At 36.6% G+C, this 15,610-nt stretch overlaps 1 protein-coding gene and 1 long non-coding RNA gene across 2 annotated transcripts in view; one reads left to right on the top strand and one right to left on the bottom strand.

Moving 5' to 3' along the window:
• Positions 1 to 13,939, top strand: part of LOC18425707 (alpha-mannosidase) — a 48,226-nt gene extending 34,287 nt beyond the window's left edge. Inside the window, 7 exon segments of the mRNA XM_020662156.2 lie at positions 5,687 to 5,799; positions 5,923 to 6,007; positions 7,449 to 7,559; positions 7,648 to 7,743; positions 7,838 to 7,885; positions 7,981 to 8,049; positions 13,632 to 13,939. Of these exon segments, the coding sequence (XP_020517815.1) occupies positions 5,687 to 5,799; positions 5,923 to 6,007; positions 7,449 to 7,559; positions 7,648 to 7,743; positions 7,838 to 7,885; positions 7,981 to 8,049; positions 13,632 to 13,829 (720 nt within the window). The 3' untranslated portion in view covers positions 13,830 to 13,939.
• Positions 314 to 14,755, bottom strand: LOC148780513 (uncharacterized). The gene is made up of 2 exons (XR_016040546.1): positions 14,402 to 14,755; positions 314 to 680 (listed from the first exon to the last, which is right to left on the bottom strand). It is a non-coding gene; the product is annotated as an uncharacterized LOC148780513 (long non-coding RNA).
• Positions 14,756 to 15,610: the final 855 nt, after the last annotated feature.

The raw sequence follows: 15,610 nt of genomic DNA, 5'->3' as shown, positions 1-15,610 counted from the left end.
TGCCTCTAGTGAAGGGTTTGTCTTATGTGTTAGGATAAAGAACAAAAAACTTGGACAGAATTGTTATTGACTGATTAGATTGGTACAATGTAGGGATTTATCTCACTAGATACCAAGTATATGTGATACAAAAGACTTAAATAGCCCTACATAAAGGACTATTTACAAATATACCCATCATATAAGTGTATGCATGTCAACCTCCCCCCACACATAATAAGTGACATTTTGCTTACTAAGTAGTCATGTCTGCGCCCTCTAATGGAGCAAACAAGTCTGCTGTCAGATTCTCTGAAGACATATACAAGGAAGGAATACAACACAAGACATTCTCGAATAGAATTATGATACATCTCATTATGCTTTGTCTTGTCATGAAATACTGGTTTGCTTGCAATATTGATAGCACTACTATCCCCTTAATGAGATTTGAAAAAAGAGATGTGTACCCCAGGTAAAGGGCATCACTCCTATAATTTGCCTTAGCAGAGGACTAAAAAAACTACAGCTTGCTTCTTGCTCCTCCAAGAGACAAGTGAGCCTCCCCAGAAAGTAGAGTATCCAAAAGTTGAGCACGAAGCATCTGGACAGCCAGTCCAATCAGAGACTGCATAGGCCAGCAACTGAGAATAACCTTTTGCCAATTATAGCATGAGCATATCTGATAATATCCTGAACTACTGTCACATGAGAAGATCTGGGTTAATGAACTACACAACATCTGAAATACATGTGAAATATCTTTCTACTGATAGTGGGATAAATGATACAACGAACTATCTATATGATGTGGGATTTGGAAGGTCTCCATCAGTAAACAATCTAACATTACGCTCATAAGGATCAACTATGTGCTTTGCTAATCAACTTTGTGCTTTGCTATATCCTGATTTAATAAGTGCTCTAGAGATGAAACCGAATCTTATAGGAAGCGACCTGGACTTCCACACTATATAAGTGAGTCTATCTAGAGTGTTCCTAAAACAACTTTATCCACTCCAATGCAAATTAGTTTATAGACTCATTACTAGTTTATAAATCTCAGCCTCTTCAAGTTATAGGAGAACTTATAGTAAGTAAATCTTAGGGATGGGTTATAGTTTCTTAGTGCACCAATCCAAATACCAAAATGATTTGTTCTTGTATTCAGGGATTTCATTTCACATTGTTGGGTCATCGGTGTTTTGTAATCAATGTTCAAGAAGTCGGAGGACAAGGTAGAACCCCCCCCACAACCCTACCACCCAAAAAAACAAAGGAGTTCTTAAGGCAGGTGTTTCAGCCCTTTAGAGAGTTCTCAGGGCAATTATAGAGCCCCAAAGCCCTTGGAGATAAAAAAAATCAAATATTATAGAGACAACAATGGTGTGAGACATTGATATCATCAAATTGCATCAAAACTTAAATGTCATTTTAGAAATAATACGCAAACTGATAAGTCAACCATCAAAAGTAAAAAAGACAAACAAATCTATGTCATCACTCATCACCACCCCAAAACTTAAAATGTCAACTATATGTCATCACCACTTGGGGTGTTCATGTGGTCCATCCCGAGTAGAATGTGATGATGATGATGGCATGCCATCGTCATGGCCCTTGAGCACTATCCCTCGTCTCTTTTGAATCTGCTTCAACCTCTTCATCCTCCTCTCTCAATTCCATCGACCTCTTCCACTTCTCCTTTACCTTCCCCTTCCCCTTTCCCTTCCTTTTGCTTTGAAATTGAGTTTGAGTCATCTACACATGGCTCAATGATTTCCCACCAGCCTCACGAACCTGGCCCTTTCCAGGGAGAATACCTCATTTTCCTCATCATCAACTAGCCAATCTCAAGTATCATCCATATCATCAGCTTCAATAGCCTCCCTTTCATTGTGCTCTAGTTGTTGATGGTGCTCTTGCAACTTTTGATTATACTGAATGAAGACTAGGTCATTCGGTCGCTTCTTTCTCAAGTCTATTCCTCTTCTTTGTATGCACCTATTAGATAAAATTTGAATGAACAATTAAAATTTTGAAAAGCATAATATAAGTTAACCTAATAAGCTAATTAAGTAACTAACATGCTGCCATATTGGTTAAGTACACATAGGTCGCTACTTGGACCACTTTGTCCTCCCCTACCTCCTCTATGTCCACCAAATCACAAATGAGGTGGCCTCATGGGACTTGTTGGAAGCATCAAAAGTCCTTAAGAATATTGTCTCTAACGGACAATTCACCATGAAATTTCTAGTGCTTCTACTTTTCTTATCAATGCAACCATCAATCATAATAGTGCAACCTTATATAGCCCATGCATTTCTGGGGGCCCTTAAAAAGTTATTAGTGAGCTCAACTTCTTTTCTGAGCAATGGTCCCTTAAACTCATAAGCAGTTGGTGCCCTAAACCAAGCCTTATCTATTTGAGGTCGGCTATACGAATCATGTTCTGTCATTCCACTCTATCAAGGCTATACCCTCAATCAAATTATAAGTCACCATATCTCTTCTCATTGTTTTCATCTATGTCCTTTTGGGACTTCGCCTTGCCTTTTTATAGCATTTCACTTGAACCAAATCGACTCTCCTCATCAGTGTTGTTCCAGGTCAATATGGCATATGGGCCGTGCAGCTAAGTTTACTTCCCCTCATCTTGACGCTTATTGGAGCCATCCTTATATATATAATGACTTCTTTTGTAAAAATTTAACAAAAAAAAAGTACTCAATATATTTTATACTATACACACACTCATCTTTGAAAAGAGCTTTCTCAACCTTCAAGTTAATAAGCTTCTCTTTAAATAATATAATCAATCTTAATATCACTAGCTAGGGGTATACTTTTAAATATGGGGTCTGATTGTAGAAAGTTAGACCATGTTAGTAGAAACAACGTGTTTGAATGACGAGTCATTTTCTTCATGCATCCCATTGATTTGCACGTCGACCCTTTCACTTTAAAAGGTTATTTTCTCTCTATCTACTACTTTCTAAGGGTATGATCCAACCATCTTAACACTATACGCTCCCTCTCTTTCTCTCTCTTCAACTCTTAATAGTCAATTGAAATATGGTTACTTTTGCAAAGATGAGTGATAATAATTTTAAGAGAAAACGATGAATATCCCCCTTTTTTATAATTGAAATCTTAAATAAACCCTCGTTTCCATGGAAAACCCATGGACTCACTCATAGTTAAAAGAAAAGGACGCTTGACCCCTCCCTTTCTTTTTCTATAGTACAAATAATAGATGAGGTACCATTCTGTATGTTGCTTGTGGACGACATAGACTTGATTGATGAGACCTGAAGCGACATCAACACAAAGTTAGAACTTTGGAGGGTTGCTCTAGAATCTAAAAGTTTGAAAATTAACCGGACTAAGACAAAGTATGTAGAATGCAAGTTTAATAATAATAGGATAGGAGTAGAGACGAGGAAGTAGTTAAGATTGACGACCAAGAAATACCAAAAAGAGCACACTTTCGATATCTTGGATCGAAAATCTAGGAAAATCGAGAGATTAAGGAAGATATCGCACATAGAATTAGAGTTGGGTGGGTGAAGTGGAGTTGTGTAACTAGAGTTTTATGTGATTGTTGTATACCAATGAAGCTGAAGGGGAAATTCTATAGGACAATTGTGAGGCCAGGTTTACTTTACAAGGGCGGAATGTTGGGTGGTCAAGAAACAACATACCTATAGGATGAGTTTTGCTGAGATGAAGATGCTGATATGGATGAGTGGCAAGACAAGAAGGGATAGAATTTGAAATGAATACACATTCGAAAGAACTGAGGTGTTGCTCCAATAGGTAATAAGATGAGAGAACATAGACCTATGTGGGTTGGCAATTTACAACGCAGACCTAGTACAACACTTGTCAGGAGGTACGAGTTGGTTCAAGTGGAAGGCTCAAAAAGGACAAGAGTTAGCCCATAAAGTTATAGTTGGAAGTAGTGTAAAAAGATATGGGGATGTATGGCCTCACTGAGGTTATGGCCCTTGATATAGCAGAATGGAAAACCAGGATTCGTGTAGCCGACCCCAAATAATTGGAAAACTGCTTTAATGATAATGATGATGATCTTTTTTTTTTTCTATTGACCCCAACATCAAAACCTTAGAAAAGATACCCTTTCCCACTCCTCATCACCAGTGAACCCTTTCCTGTCTCTCTTTTTCTCTCTCGCTCTCTCTCTCTCTCTCTCTCTCACACACACACACACACACACACACAACTGTCAATGACAGGGTCCTCAGAAAAAAGAAAAAAGATGAATATTGTTAATTTGGACAATGAAAAGGCTGGACAGGATTAAATTTATTTGTCTTCAAAAAGATTAAATGCACCATGCTATGAACTATCAAAATCAGCAATGGTGTAAGAAGAGAAAATTTCTGTTGATGGGTAATTGGCCCCTTAAGGGTTAAAACATTTCTCTATGCAAATGACTTATCATGTTTGTATAGATTAGTAACTAGCATTCAATGCATGCAATGCATCATCAATAAAATACCTAAGAGAGAGAGAGAGAGAGAGAGAGAGAGAGAGAGACTTATCATGTTTGTATAGATTAGTAACTAGCATTCAATGCATGCAATGCATCATCAATAAAATACCTAAGAGAGAGAGAGAGAGAGAGAGAGAGAGAGAGAGAGAGAGAACTATTTGGCAATAAAATACCTAGAATAACAACCTTATTTTAAGGCAGAAATTTTAGTTATAATAATTTTTCGAAATGAAATAAATATTTACACTGCAAGTATATTGATTATAGGAGCACATGTGTCAGAGTTGCAATTATTGAGGTTATCAAGAAGGAGCATTTTTCTTACAATTATCATTAGTCTGAAAATAAGTGTATGACAAGTTTAAATATAAGACAAAGTAGTTATATGAAATAAATGTATCTAAGTGGGGGGGGCATTTTATGAACAATGTCTGTCACACAAATACCACTCCAAAACCAACTCTTAAGTAATGTAATATAGAGTGCCTAAGATACATTGATATACATTAATATACCCTCAAAATGTTTCGAAAGCTCATGTATAATTTCATATCATCAATACTGTCCCTAAAAATGACACCTGAGTTTAACTCTTGCTTGTGGCTGCGGTCTGGGGTTCTAACTGATGCTTACAATTTGTATATGGTGGAGAGATGATGCCTGAAGTTTACAAAAAGCATTAGCAATCTGTCTTATATGCTTCCTGGCATAGCTCACTGACATACATCATCCATGGCTTTTTAACTCATTCCAAATTGCACCAATTACTAAATGCCTCAAAGTTCACCAAGTTAGAGGTTTTGGAGTCAGCGGTACTTACTATTTTCATTTCTCTTTTCCTTGCTTAATGAATCAAAATATCTACATTTTCATTGACATGGCAATAACTTTGTTGCCTATGTAAGACTTGACATTGTCTACCTTAATATAGTACAGTGGTTTTCATAGGTCATAATGTCTTCTGTGCTTAGTGAATAAACATTGTTCATGTGATATTATCTCAATATAAGCATTATTTGTCTGGGTCCCCTTCTTATATGGATTATTTGCTCATAAATAATGTTTTTACGCGTCCCTTAATATTTATATGGTTATTTCACTAATTTATATCGTTTAAAGAAACTTTGATTTAAATATCTCATGAAAAGTTTTTGCTGTAACATTGTTCTATGGGTAACTCTTCAGCTTAATCTTGGAATATTTATGGAGGATGATAAGTCAGAGCTCTCGATATTGGTAGATCGAGCCACTGGCGGTGCAAGTATTCGAGATGGCGAACTTGAAATTATGCTTCACAGGTTTCATATCTAGACCTTATCGTTCTTTTAATCATAGGGGATTTTAGTTTCGCTTCATTGTGTTGTATAGGCTGATGATTTCCTTTAAATGATAATAGTGATTATTGTTTTTCTTTACCATAGACGTATGATCTTCGATGACTCTCGAGGAGTTGGAGAAGCACTTGATGAGAATGTTTGCATGGAAGATTTTTGCGAGGGACTGACGGTGTGTACTGTATAAATAGTTGATTGTTATTCCTGAAATTTCATTGTGTATCTTTTTGCTGCATAAGTATTTGAACTTTAATTTTGCTAAGATGGTGTTTGGTTGCTTGATTATTTTTATGATCGATTGTGCTATTGTTTTGGCAGTGAGATGATTCAAATGAGAGCTACATAATGGGTACAAAAATGAATTTGATTGTGTGGTTATTACTGCTTAGAACTCAAATATATAGAACAATGCAAATAAACAGTGATTCATTATAGAGAAAATAAGAGAATCTAACTATTTGACTCTTAATTACAACAGAGAAAGAGTTTAATTCAAGTACAAAATATCATGTCAAATTAAGTATTAATGTCAGAGAAAATGGAAGTTAAGTGTCAATGTCAGAGAAAATGGAAGTCTTTTTGGTAATCTTTAGTGATAGTCTGAGTATCTAAAGTTATTTCTTTCATGCAAGAATTTAAGAAAGTAGAGGTTATTTAACAGAAATCTCTACTTTCCTTCATTCAAGAAGTCAAAGCTGAATCTTTGTAAATCTAGTGCAAATAAATATGTTTTTAGCCTTTTTTATTGTTTGATGGGTCTTGGTGCTATGACTTCCTTACCAAGTTTTTCAGAAGTCATACTTTGCATAAGTGAGATCTAGGGTTTTCAATTGTTGTCCAGAAGTTGTTTTTTGGCCAAGTATGCTACATTATTTCAAATTTTGTGCAACATGCCCAACAAAAAGGGCTCCCGTTCTGATTTCTATCAAGTTAAAAAATTTACTTACGGTTATTTCATTCTAGAGATTTCTTAACAAGACGAGTTAATAGGGGTCTTCTCTATTATTAATTTTCAAAACTCTCATAAGAAAAATCTGCCTCACTAGGGATAATCATTTTTTGGATTTCGGCTCATGTAGTTTACTTGTCGAAAATGATTGGTATGGGTGTCTAGATTAGTGTTGTCAGATTCTCTTCGAAGCTTTCTTTGGTTTGGTAAAAAAAAACGAAGCAATTCGGTGCTCGGCCGATTTGGTGGAAGACTTTGGAATTTTTGAAACACTTTGTAATACATAAGGTATATATTTATGCATAAAAGTATATTAAAATACTAGAAATTTCTAAAATAAAAATTTCAAAAAAATAAAATAAAAAATTAGTTTTTAAAAAAAACTTACGCCTTTGTGCTTTGATTGAAGCATGCCAAAGCTTCGGCCAAAGATGCTGAATTAAACCAAAGAGGGACGAAGTGGCCCGAAGCAAGCTGAAGCAGATGTACCGGAGCTTTGCTTCTCTTGGATCTAGGCCAAAAATTCGAACACTTCGACCGAAGCAAAGAGAATTTGATAACATTGGTCTAGACTCACTAACAAATTTATGAAATTTGAAAGATTTATTTAGTGCACTATCGCATTGATATCCATAACTTGTTTTTTGTGATTCTTCTCTTCTAGGTTCGAGGACATTATTACATGAGTATTGACCCTTTAGGGTCAGGAGCACGATGGCGTCGAACAACCGGTCAAAAAGTTTACTCACCACTTCTCTTAGCTTTTACTCACGAGGTACAATCAGATTAATTAACCGGGCATGCAAGAGTCACAAGTTTCCTTCTCCTTTTTTGTGTTTCTTATGAGATAAATAATCGTACAGGAAGAGCAAAAATGGAAACATTCCCACATCACAAAGGCAACACTTATGGATACTGGCTATGTTCTTCCGACAAATGTTGCAATTATTACCCTTCAGGTGAATCTTAGAGGAATTCTTTCATAGTTACAGACTACAGAAACCAATTACTTAGTTCCTTAATGTAACTTGAGAAATTTGAATTATTTTATAGGAATTGGAAGATGGAAGTGTGCTTCTCCGGTTGGCTCATCTGTACGAGGTACATTAGGGTCAATAACTGGTGTCGATTTTTTCTACAAATAGTAAAACTATCAACTTCTTGTGTTCATATCTCAATGTTGTATATTTAATTAGGCTGAAGAAGATGTCGAGTACTCAAAAATGGCCAAAGTAGAACTGAGAAAGATTTTCAGAGGAAGGATGGTATGGTTCTTAACACTGTAATTAGAAAGAGTTTTTTGGTCTTGTTTCGAAAGTTGTTAAAGAGCTGAATGCCCGAAACCCCAATTTAACCGATCACCGCATATCACACACTCAATACCAAGTATGTAAAATCTATGATCCAATAATAAGCTCAAGGATCGTGTGCAACAATTTAAGAAAATAACTTAGAGATGGAAAACATAGTCATGAGAGAAAATTAGCGAGACAAACCACAACACAAATTTAACGTGGTTCACCCTGTAGGGCTACGTCCACGGGCAAGCCGACAAGTATTCCACTATCAAAAGAAAAAATTACAAGGGGATACAGTGTTGCCTTAACAGGAGAAAATTGATGAAAAAAACATCACCAAAAATACCTTCTTTGTGATCATCCAAAAAAACACGATTTACCCACTTCACTTTGGATAACCTAAGAACATGAGCAACACATGCTCATATACCATTTCTCCCAAAAATTAGACAAAAAAATTCTTCTTCACCTCCTTTCCTTTCTCAACACAACCTAAGAAGCCCTAGCCCATTTTCTAGAGAGAGAGAGGAGTTCAAGAATAAGAAGAATCGTGTATAATAAAAAACCCCTTTGTTTTTGGCTTTTATGCAAGTCACTTAATTACAGTAACCAAAAAGCCCCCAAACAAATGATAAAAGACAAAAGCATCTATTATGTGATTTTTCTATCACCATTCAACAATCTTCACCTTGATAGTAAATCACCTACTTGCCTTGCCGATAATCTTCTTTTTACTTCTTCGTGAAGCCTGGAGAAAGTAGGCTCCATTCCAACTTCTCTATTGGAACCGTCTTCATGAGCATATCAGCTACATTTTCCTTGGTTCCAACTTTCACCAAACGAACTAAACCATCTTCAACAACTTGTCGAACATAATGGTATCGAACTAGTATATGCTTCGTCCTCTTGTGGTAAACGAGATTCTTAGCCAAATTAATGGCACTTATATTATCACAAAGTATTTCCATGGGCCTAGAATTGATACCCAATTCTCTCATAAGGCCTTGAAGCCAAACCGCTTCTTTGCTTGCTTCGGTTGCTGCCACGTATTCTGCCTCGGTGGTGGACAATGCCACCATTGATTGAAGCTTAGACATCCAACTTATCGTCCCATTTCCAAACTTGAAAACATAGCCGGTAGTTGATCTTCCTCTATAAAGATCACCGGCATAATTTGCATCAATATAGCCTTGAATCTGCCCCGAGCCTTTGCTAAACATCATGGCATAATCACTTGTGCCTCTCAAATAACAAAGCACACATTTTGCACCTTCCCAATGAGCTTTTCCAATATTTGCCATAAAGCGACTCAAGACACCAACCGAATATATTATGTCCGGTCTAGTACACACCATGACAAACATTAGGCTCCCCACAACACTTGCATATGGCACCTTAGTCATATTCTCTTTTTCATCCACGGTCTTCGGACTTTGCTTAGAAGACAACTTAAAATGAGGAGCTAATGGAGTCTTCACCGGCTTTGCTGTGCTCATGCCAAACTTTTCAAGCATCTTTTCCACAAAACTCTTTTGTGAAAGTGACAGTCCCACCCCGTCGATCTCTTTGGATTTCAATTCCAAGTATTTGTTTTGTCTGCCTGAGATCTTTCATTTCAAAACTCTTACTCAAAGATGCCTTGTGACCATAAATCCTAGTCTTATTCTTGCATGCCATACGCACATCATCAACATACAAGACTAAGATTAAATAAGAACCATCATAAGAAAACTTCATATAAACACAATGGTCATAATGAGCATGTCAAAAGTCTTGTACCATTGTCTTGATGCTTGCCTGAATCCATATATGGATTTCTTCAACTTGCGCACTAACCTTTCTTTTTCCTTTTTAAGAAATCCTTCCAGTTGTTGCATGTACACTTCTTCTTTAAGTTCACCATGTAAAAATGTCGTTTTTACATTCATTTGTTTAAGTTCCAAATCATGCAATGCAATAAGCCCAAGCATCAACCTTATGGAGACTAACTTGATAACCGGGGCAAATATTTCAAGAAAATCGATACCTTCCTTTTGTGCAAACCCCTTTGCAACTAGCCTTGCCTTATACCTTTCTAAACTTCCATCAATCCCTTTCTTGATTTTGAACACCCACTTGCAACCAACCGCTTTTCTACCCTTTGGCAACTCCACCAAATCCCAAGTCTTGTTATTATGAAGAGCTAACATTTCATCTTCCATGGCCTTCTTCCAAGATATGGAATCATCCCCTTCCATAGCTTCTTGGTAAGTGCTCGGTTCTTCATTCATAACAACCAAAGCATATAGTACTTCAGGATCCACATAGTCCCTAAACCGCTCGCGGTGGACGAATTACCCTTGTAGACCTTCTTGTCATGGACGGTGCAACTTCTTCATGGGAATCACTTGGTTCACCAACTTGCTCTTCTTCATCAATGACTTCTTCATTGATACTTGTGGGTGCTGCTTCTAGCATATGGTCTTCACTAGATGATGGGACATAAGGTGAAAAATCAATTTCTTGGGTGTCATTATGAGATTCTTTCCTTTCTTTAATCTCATTTTCTACATCTCTTGTCAACACGGATGACTCATCAAAATACACATCTCGGCTTGTAATTATCTTTCGAGCACTCGGATCCCATAACCGGTATCCTTTCACACCTTTGCTATATCCAACAAAAATGCATTTTTTTTATTTTGGTTCAAACTTATTTCTTTGGCAACTAGGAATTCAAACATAAGCATCACAACCAAAAATCTTTAAATTGAAATAATCACAAGGAGCTCTGGACCATATCTCTTGGGGTGTTTTATCTTCTAAAGCCGTCAAAGGTGATCGATTGATGAGATAACAAGCCGTCATCACGACTTCAGCCCATAGCCCTGGTTCCAATCCGGCATTGCTCAACATGCTTCTTGCTCTCTCAATCAATGTGCGATTCATCCTTCTGCAACACCATTTTGTTGAGGAGTGTAAACCGTGGTGAAATGTCTCTTGATTCCTTCATCTTTACAAAATTTGTAACTCATCGGAATTGTACTCCTTCCCATTGTCGGTGCGAAGTGTTTTGATGTGGCGCCCCGTACTCTTTCAACTTCGGCCTTAAAATGCTTAAAGACCAAAAAATGCATCACTCTTTGATTTAAGAGTGAACACCCATACTTTCCTTGAGAACTCATCTATAAAAGAAATAAAATATAATGCACCATCATATGACATTATGGGTGAGGGCCCTCATAAATCCGAGTGAACATAATCAAGTATTCTCTTGCTTGTATGGCTTTCGGCTTTAAAAATTCGTCTATGTTGTTTCCCATAGACACAATGCTCACAAAATTCGGATTCCCCAAATTTTATGGTCGGAATTAGCTTCCTCTTCATCAAAATCTCCATACCCTTTTCACTCCAGTAGCCCAACCTCTTATGCCATAAGCGTAATTGAAGATCATTACTCTCCATTATCGAATTTGCCGCATCATCAACAATGGAGCTTCCCAATAGCTTATACAGTTCCCAATTCGAACACCCTTGATCATAACAAGAGCACCCTTAGGTACTTTGAGTCCGGTGAATTTATAGCCATGGGAATCCAATAAAGAAAGAGAAATTAAAATTTTCTTCAAGTCCGGTACATGTCAAACATGCTCAAGTGTACAGGTACTTCCATCATACATCCTTAATTTCACTGTGCCAATCCCAACCATTCTACTATTTGAATTGTTTCCCATCAACAAGAACCACCATCACATGGTTCATATGAACTAAACCATGACTTGTGCGGATACATATGATGTGTAGCACCACTATCCAAAATGCAATTTTGATGGAATTCGGGATTGCTACCACAGCATAAACCTCTTCTTCAATAAAACCGGATGTAGATTCCTCCACTTGATTCACCTCATTTTTGGACTCATTGGTTTCCCTTGCTATTTCGAACTTTTGTCCTCTACTTTTTTCTTCATATGTCCCGCTTCACCACATCCCCAACAAACAAACTTGTTTTCTCAACCTTTAGACTTAGATTGACCTTTCGACTTAGATCTAGAAAATTTCGAGAGGAATTACCTCTCTCATTTGAACGATCCTTTGAAAATTACACTTTCGATTCCGGTTCCCCAATAGATGCCTTTTTTCAGAGTTCATGGACAAGCAAAGTATTAGTCACCGTACTTAAGTCAAGTGAATCTTCTTTAGTGCAACTTAATGTTGTCACTAAATTATCATAAGATTCCGGTAAAGTACATAACAAACTTACCGCCTTGTCCTCATCTTTCATTTTTTCACCAACACTATCAAGTTCACAAATAATGTTATTGAAAGTGTTCAAATGATCGGAAACTTTTGTCCCCTCTTTTATCCTTAAACTAAACAATTTTCTCTTTAAAAGAATACGATTCGTAAGAGATTTGTTTTGATAAACACTTTCCAATTTCTCCCACAAGCCCTTTGCCGTCTTCTCTCCCACTATATTGAATAAAACCTTATTTGCTAAGCACAATCAAATTGTAGCCATAGCCTTAAGGTCCATATCCTCCCAATCCTCATTACTTATAGACTTCGGTTTCTTTTCCTTTCCGAGTAATATTTTGTATAACCTTTGTTGGACCAAAAGATCATGAACTTGAATTTTCCATATCTCAAAATCCCAAAAGATCATGAACTTGAATTTCCATATCTCAAAATCATTTTGTCCATCAAATTTCTCCACCTCAAACCGATTACTCGCCATTTTTCAAAATATATTGCACAAAACCTAATGCTTTGATACCACTTGTTGAAGATCCGAATTCCCAAAACCCCAATTTAACCGATCACGGAATATCACACACTCAATCCCAAATATGTAAAATCGATGATCCAATAATAAGGTCAAGGATTGTGTGCAACAATTTAAGAAAATAAATTAGAGATGGAAAACATAGTCATGAGATAAAATTAGAGAGACAAACCACAACACCATTTTAATGTGGTTCACCCCGTAGGGCTACGTCTACGGGCAAGCCGGCAAGTATTCCACTATCAAAAGAGAAATTTACAAAGGGATACAGTGTTACCTTAAAAGGAGAAAATTGATGAAAAAAAATCACCAAAAATACCTTCCTCGTGATTATCCAAAAAAACACGATTTACCCTGCTTCACTTCGGATAACCCAATAACATGAGCAACACGCGCTCATACTATTTCTCCCAAAAATAAGACAAGAAAATTCTTCTTGACCTCCTTCCCTTTCTCAACACAACCCAAGAACAAGAAGAATCGTGTATAATAAAAAACCCCATTGTTTTTTGCTTTTATACAAGCCACCTAATTACAGTGGCCAAAAAGCCCCCAAACAAATGATAAAAGACAAAAACATCTATCATGTGATTTTTCTATCACCTTTCAACAAAAGTGTCGGTCTTTTTGTTTCAATGGACATTGTATGGGGATGGAACCTTGTACATCTTTCTTACGAGGCTAGTCCCATTTTCACATCATCAATATTTTTATATTGAAATCACGAGCATTTTCATGAAGAAATTGCATGAATGTGCATGTGTATATGGTTCTGCATTTTCAGATAAATGAAGTGAGGGAGACAAGCCTATCTACCAACCAAGAGAAATCTGAGATGAGGAAGATGCAGTGGAGAGTGGAAGGCGATGATGGTGGGGAGAAACCTGGGCCTTCAATTAAAGGAGGTCCCATCAATGTAGAGACTCTGGTTGTGGAACTGGGTCCCATGGAAATCCGCACCTTTCTTTTAAAATTTAGCTAAGAACCCCAATATTCAAATGTAGCAAATGCACTTTTATTCGATTTAAATAAGACGATAGTGTTCAGACTTTGTCTAATAGTCTTAAAATAAATTTTCCTAACCTTTATTCATATCCTTATTTGTAGTCTATACAAGGCAGGGTGCTGCATGATATTTTTGTTGAGAAAGAAATAGAATAATCTGCATAGACTACTTTACTTTCAACCAAAGCTGTTATTGAATCAAATAAGAATAAAACGGGAAATTCTTGTTTTTCGAGTATTTAAAAAACTCCCCAAATTTTCTTTTTTAATGCCCTTTTTTTTTTTTCTCCAAAATGCCTTTAATTAAGAACTCCAAGCTCCATTGCTTGCATTATATATTTGTTGTCAGCTTGGAACTCATCAACTTGATCAAATTTTTTGCTTAAAAATTATCTCCCCCTTAATACACAGATTGCTTGATAAAAGACATGGCTCTCTTTCCAAAGTGGCATGTCGCGTGTTGCTTCTTGGGGTAGAGAGAGAAATTGAACTAATTAAATGGAGAGAGGTAGAGAGAAATTGAAATAGTTAACTGGAGAGATTGTGGACCTTAATGGGATAATTCATCCTTCCCTATCTTTTGTAATAAGCTGTGGAATTATTTTGCTTGCTCCAAAGAGAAAGCCTTCCAGTCGATCTCTACGAAACTTCCATATTCCCTCGCTAAAAAGAGAGACGCCCTTAGTCGATGCATAAAGAGGTACTCCCAAAAAACACACCCAGATGAGCTGAAGCTTAATGTTTGAGGGCCATTTCCGTGCTGACCATCTCTCCAACACCACTAAAAGTCCCTTGTATCTCCTGAGTCTCTGGTTAACGGTTATATCATGAATGATTTCAGATTGAAAGGTAGTGATGACTCTTTCTCTAGGAAAAACTTTAGTCTGAACATCCCATGAAAGCAATTTGTTGCACACTTGCTCCTTCGGGCATAAAACTAGCCAGGTATATTATTTGGCCCCTAAATTTTGTAGTTTTTGTGACCTCATCTCAAGCAACCAATAATTCAGGAAAACCTTCTCACCCCAAGTTTGAATCCATGCCGTCCATTTTTTTTTTTTAAAACAATTATTTTTTTTCTTTTTCCAAATTACTCATCTAGTTATTCGAAGGTAATTCCCAAAATTTGGCATCAATCCTTTGTTTCCTCCACTACGGCCATCTTACCCAAGATAGCAAAAGTACAATTTGCTCCAACCGGAGTATGGTACGGGTGAGCAAATCAATAAATGGATCTTTCCATATATTCAATCTCACCCCCAAGGTAAGTTTTGTATGCTTCTCCTACAATATAGAAGTTCTATCCTCTTCTTTATCCAACCATCCATTCAGAATGCAGGGTTAAGATTGTCCTAATCGTAATGGTCTCTATAAACTATTTTAACACCAAACTAAGGACGTCCATTCCTCTATTAAACTTAGCCAAAAATATACAAAAAAATTATTTTCAATAAAATAAAATGATCAAAATACCTTTGACAGTTTCAAAGGGTATTTTGGCCATTATATTTTATCAAAAAATTATTTTTAATATTTTTTTATAGATGCACCCCAATGAAAAGATGACACATACCAAATTTCACATTTATACAATTTGTACAAAAAAAACTAAAAATAAAATACTTTGAAACACCGGATCTAAGATCAAATAGTAAGTAGCTCTCTTGATCAAAATTGAACGGCTGGATGGTAGTGGGAGGATGGAACTTCTATGCCGTAGGGGAAACATAGAACCATTTCCCATTAATTAAACCATGT

This window comes from Amborella trichopoda, chromosome 9, assembly GCF_054954075.1.
Source record: "Amborella trichopoda isolate Santa Cruz 75 chromosome 9, AtrichopodaSantaCruz75HAP2 v2.0, whole genome shotgun sequence".
Lineage (NCBI taxonomy): Eukaryota > Viridiplantae > Streptophyta > Magnoliopsida > Amborellales > Amborellaceae > Amborella > Amborella trichopoda.
The sequence above is the reverse complement of the archived record's forward strand: the minus strand, read 5'-3'. Positions and strand labels throughout refer to the sequence as shown.